This window comes from Panicum virgatum, chromosome 5N (genome assembly GCF_016808335.1).
Source record: "Panicum virgatum strain AP13 chromosome 5N, P.virgatum_v5, whole genome shotgun sequence".
Classification (NCBI taxonomy): Eukaryota; Viridiplantae; Streptophyta; class Magnoliopsida; order Poales; family Poaceae; genus Panicum; species Panicum virgatum.
Genome location: NC_053149.1, coordinates 14296019 through 14301311, shown reverse-complemented (window position 1 = coordinate 14301311; position 5293 = coordinate 14296019). Strand labels below are relative to the sequence as shown.

The following is a 5293-nucleotide window of genomic DNA, read 5'->3' as shown; positions in this document are numbered from 1 at the left end:
AAAAAATTCTTCTAAATTTTTCTCATTAAAATATTTTCCGTTCTCTTCAAAATATTTTCCTTAAAAACTTTATCTGAATTTTTTTCATCATTAAATGACAAAAAATGTTAAAAATGTAAAAAAAAAGACGGTCGCACAATCGGAGCCATCCGTAAATTAGAATCCCACAATCATGATGGTACGCTGAACGGCTGAACCCAAAACCCCCTCCGCCCTCCGAAAGACCGAAACCCTCCCGAAGCGATCCCCCCCGAAACGGGGACACGCCAGATGGTGCCCTTGCGCAGCTGCCACCGCTTCGCCCACCTGCGCCTCTTCTCCTTCCTCTCCATGGCGGCGCCCCAGCAACCCGGCAAAACTCCCCTCCGCCCCAACCCCTCGCGTACGGTCTCCCTCCCTGTCCTCCTCCACGTCTCACCCCCTCACCTCACCCCCTCACCCCCTTCGCTTCCGCTCCTCCGCTCGCGCTCTCACTTCCTTCTCCTTCCTATCCAGCTTCCCCCACCGGCTCGGCGCCCAAGAGGTCCAGGACGATGGCCACGGACGCAGCGGCGGCTGGTCCTCCGGCCTCCAAGGGATGCCCAGCGATGAAGGCCGAGTTCGCCAAGCACGCCGAGTACCTCAATGCCCTGGTACCGTGCCTCGTTCCGTATCTTTAATTTGGCTCCTCCATGGACTTGTAGTTGGATGCGCCGCTTTGATTCAAGTATTTTGGGTGCGGTGTTTGGAGAAATGCGGACGAACCCATTGCCACGTTTGTAGCTGTGGATGCTGTGCGCCTCTATATGAGTGCCGATTCGGATTACGTGGGTTATTTCACTGATAGAGTGATAGTGATAGATTCACATTCGAGCTGAGGTTAGTTGAATGGCAATATTTTCAATCTAGAAGGGCATCGATTCATCTGTGGTGGACTAACCTGATGTCTTCTCCCCTGGTTGGTGTCATACTTTGGTTTAGCATGTTGTTTTCATATGCAAATGAGCCATACTTGTATAGGAGCTTCAAGGTGATCGCCGTGTTCGCTTGGCTGTGGCTGATAGCTGGTGCTGATTTGTTATGAGAGAATAATACTGTTGACTGGCTGGTGGCGGGTGGCCGGTGCTAATTTAGTATGAGAGGACAGTACTGCTGGTTGGTTGGCTGACAAGCCAAGCGAACACGGTGGATACCTGTGCACGCATATGTCTGCAAAATTTATGGCAATATTGCAAATCTGTCGTATGTCCCTTTTCTTGTCTGAGTTAGCTGCATTTTCATATACAAGATTGGCTTATAACTGTAAAAGGTCATGAATTACTGGGAAGGTGGAATCATGCTGTGTTCCTCGTCCCAAGAACGTCGGAATGCGGGAACAATCTGGTTCTTGCCTTGTAAAAACCTTTCGCAAGTAACATACCATGTTCCCTGTTCCTGACCCCATTGATTCAGAAACTTGGTAAGTATGGTCATGCTTCTTGAGGGCTACTTGAACTAGATGCTACAAGTTTGGTTAACTTTGCTTTAAAACTGATTTCAGTCTTCAGTCAAGTGTATCAAGCAGTTGCCATCGTCGCTTTTCTTCCTTTACAGATAAAAATCATTACTGCATAGTAGGTTTGGATATGCTTACTCATCTACTTAATTTATGGGTTTTTGATATTTCCTCTCTGTTCTTTTCAGAACGATAAGAGAGAAAGGCTTGTGAAAGCAAGTCGGGATATCACAATGAACAGCAAAAAGGTCATCTTTCAGGTCCACAGGTAAACAGTACAGCTCTGGCTGCTATATGCATTATTTCTGTGAAAAAGGGGAAGACTATTGAGGTTTTCTTGGCAGAAAACGCCATTCCCAGAATCAATTTTATTGAGCAAGTTCAGTAAGGGAGAATCATTAAGATACATCAATTACTCAATTTGAGGCATTAGAATATTGTGCTTCCTTGTATGCTGTATTTTGTTCCAAAAAAGAAACACGTACATTTTCTTGGTGGAGATTTTGGTTTGTCCAGTCACTTAGATCACTATGAACCTTGATCAATAATGTAGAAGTATATCAAATTTTAGTAATATAGCATGTCTATGTACCAATTGGATTTTGTTTGCCTTACTGTAAAATCATGCTCTGGTTTTACAGTCTACCCTGAGCTGCTAATCTTCACTGTACATTCAATCAAGAAATCCACACAGTTAAGCTTAAGCAGTTTGGATCATTAGTTTTCCTCAAATGAAGATGATCGACTCAGGATTTTAGTTGAAATTTAATTTTTGCTGCACAGCATGTTTTGGTACATTGTATATATGCCCCAGGATTGATCGAAGTCACATTTCAAATGATCGGCTGTTAAACTACAAGTTGTTATTTTGTAATTATCCTTAATTGTTGAGATTTTTTCCATGTTGCTGAGTGCTGATAGTTATAGTATTGAAGAATAATACATATCCATCTCAAGAAGCTCTTTGAGCAAGGCTTCATCATACCAAAGTTGTGTAACTGCTTTACCAGTTCCTTTGCCGTTACACTTCATGGGCATTCATAAACTGTTGATTTGTTTCAGGGCCAGTAAAGTTAACAAGGAAGAGGTTCTGTCCAAGGCAGAAAATGATCTTGCTGCAGTGGTTAACCAGTACATTGGAAAGTTGGTAAAAGAATTACAAGGAACTGACTTCTGGAAGCTCAGAAGAGCCTACACCTTTGGTGTCAGTACCAACCTTACTTTCTACATTTGTTTATAAGCTTAAATAGATCTGATATGTTTATTGTGAATTTTGTAGGTACAAGAATATGTTGAAGCTGCAACGCTGTGTAGATTTTGCAAGACTGGCACACTATTAAGTCTTGCTGAAATCAATGATTCTTTACTAGCACTAAGTGATAAATCTGTTGAGCCCTTACAGATAAATGTACTTGACTATCTTTTAGGGGTAAATACACTTATACATGTGAAATCCAACTCTGCTAAATCCCCTGCCCCTTTCCCATTTGAAGCCTACTAACTGTTTTCTGCATTTACCATGTGTTAGGTTGCTGATTTGTCAGGAGAGTTAATGAGGCTAGCGATAGGCCGTATATCTGATGGGGAAGTTGAATATGCAAAAAAGATCTGTGCATTTGTTCGTGACATTTACAGGGAGCTGACCCTTGTGGTGCCTTTAATGGATGACAATAGCGAGATGAAAAAGAAAATGGAGGTTATGCTGCAAAGTGTTGTGAAAATTGAGAATGGTATTGTTTCCTTCATGCCCAACAAAATTAATATTGTGATTTGTTGTCTATAAGACTTTAACCTTGTTGAGAAAACATGAGGCACACTGACCTAGAAGATGATACTAAAAAAATATATTTGCCTTTAGTTAAGCTGCATATACTATATAGCTTATACAGCTTACCGATCCCTTCATTAGTCACTACTATGTATCTCCTCACCTGTCTTGAGACCTGAGAGTGCTGATGCTGACTAACTAATAAGAGAAACTAAGGAAAAAAGAAGATTGTGTAAAAATTTGATCAAATAGACCATCTTGGAAGCTTCTTTCTGCGGGAGTTGTGATATGCAGCGCTGCTTCCTTTCCTTTTTATTTGATGTTTTCTACTTATACACATAAATTAAGAAATAACACTACAGGAAATGCCCACTAATTTTTTTCTTTCTACATGATTGATTTTGTGTGGCTCCTCAATCACCCATTGTGTCCAATGAACGATGGAATTTAGTCTTATAAATGTAGCAGTTTAGAAAGGGAGAATTGTTGCTTGCATCATCATTTATTTGTACCTATTTGTTTCACTACTGAATTCTTATTGAGCCCATCTTTCTGTCTTCTGCTTTTAACTCTTCACTTGTCCTTATTTTAATGACCCCTCATGTTTAGATTTAAGAGCAAATATCTTTGTTGACTAGAGCTATCCTAGTGAAACAAAAACAAAATCGAACTTAGTACAGATAAACCTGCTTTGATAAATGTTTTAACCTGTTCTTAATGGAAGTTTCTTTCCATCTCAAAAAGAAAATAAAAGAAAAAGAAATATTTGAAAGTGGCATTAGTTGCAGTAAGATGAAGATGCGCCATCTTTTTGAAAAGATGATCTTTGCCCTATCTTTTTGAAAAGGATTATCAGATTTACGAATTGCAATATCACCATCTTCTTAGGCATGTGGTTGAAGGTCGCTATTACTTTTTTTTTTCAGGCTCATGTAATATCTTGGTGGCATACATTTTTCGTGGAAGATAATCATTACATTCTTGGAAATGCCTAACTTTGTGTATGCTTGTGTTTCAGCTTGCTTCAGTGTTCATGTAAGAGGTTCAGAGTACATTCCTCTACTTGGATCATCTGCAGATCCAGATTATTCCTTTTTTGGTGCCTCAGACTTTGACCAATGAAGGCTTCGAAGCAAGAGAGCCTGAGTGTTAATTGGGCAACTTCCGAAGACTAGTTGTGTCAAGGCTACTTTTAGGCTCCATCCTGTTTAGTGTTGGATTTTATTGCAGGTTTATGTCGCACATCCTAGAGTCTTTAAATTTTGGCTCAACCTGAATCATGTCACAAGACTCGAGGCTGCGCCAACATGAGGCTATTACTCCGGTCAAACTACTGTCATGGTCACCAACGTTTGTATTTGATCGCTATTTTCTATAACAAAATATGTTTATTAGATCCAACAATTTTTGTGTGATCATGAAAATATCTTTCAAAACAAATTTGTACACACGATTTTAATGTTTCCAAACTAAATATTGCAAACAGTGTAATAAGTTTTCTGTCAAGAGGTCTGCACTTTGCCCAGTGTCTAGTCGCCTGAAAAAATAAGGGAAAATTGGATTCATAACATTGAAAAAACCAAAACATAGAAAAATACCATTGAAAGTTTCAATTTTAGAATATTAGCATCGAAAGTTTTCTCCATTATAGCAATCTACCATCCCTGTTAACTTGCCGTTAACTAGAGCTGAAAAATGAATCCAACATAGGCCATGTTTGTTTTTGCTTATAAGCAGATTCTCGGTGAAAATAGACGAAAAGTCCACCCAAACGCTTCGATTAATTTCGCTTCTAGGGACGCCGCTCAGCTGGAAATCACAGATACAACGTGAATCTCGATTCTGTCCATCACGGTCCTGAGCTCGCTTACCTGGTAAACGAGGGTTGTTTTCCACGCTTGTCCTCCGCTTCTCTCCACGACACCCCTCCCAGCGTGGCCTTCTCCCTGCACCCCATCCTCCTCGCGCCACCTCCCCCATGAATCGTGCCTCCCTTGCCGTCGACCCATCGTATGCTCGTGCCGCCGTCCCTGTCCTTCCACTGACCGTCG

At 40.9% G+C, this 5293-nt stretch overlaps 1 protein-coding gene across 1 annotated transcript; it reads left to right on the top strand.

Moving 5' to 3' along the window:
• Positions 1-219: 219 nt before the first annotated feature.
• Positions 220-4695, top strand: LOC120675867 (translin-associated protein X-like). Its single transcript, XM_039957079.1, has 7 exons — positions 220-382; positions 496-632; positions 1663-1742; positions 2537-2678; positions 2754-2903; positions 3003-3204; positions 4261-4695. Exons 1-7 carry the CDS (start codon positions 271-273, stop codon positions 4362-4364), a joined length of 927 nt encoding a protein of 308 aa, XP_039813013.1. The 5' UTR covers positions 220-270; the 3' UTR covers positions 4365-4695.
• Positions 4696-5293: the final 598 nt, after the last annotated feature.

Excerpts from the sequence above, each read along its gene's own strand:
- LOC120675867 (XM_039957079.1), top strand. The coding sequence starts at position 271 with ATGGTGCCCTTGCGCAGCTGCCACCGCTTCGCCCACCTGCGCCTCTTC. Across the intron at positions 383-495 it reads CCTCCGCCCCAACCCCTCGC|CTTCCCCCACCGGCTCGGCG; the intron begins GTACGGTCTCCC and ends CTTCCTATCCAG. Across the intron at positions 2,904-3,002 it reads TACTTGACTATCTTTTAGGG|GTTGCTGATTTGTCAGGAGA; the intron begins GTAAATACACTT and ends ACCATGTGTTAG.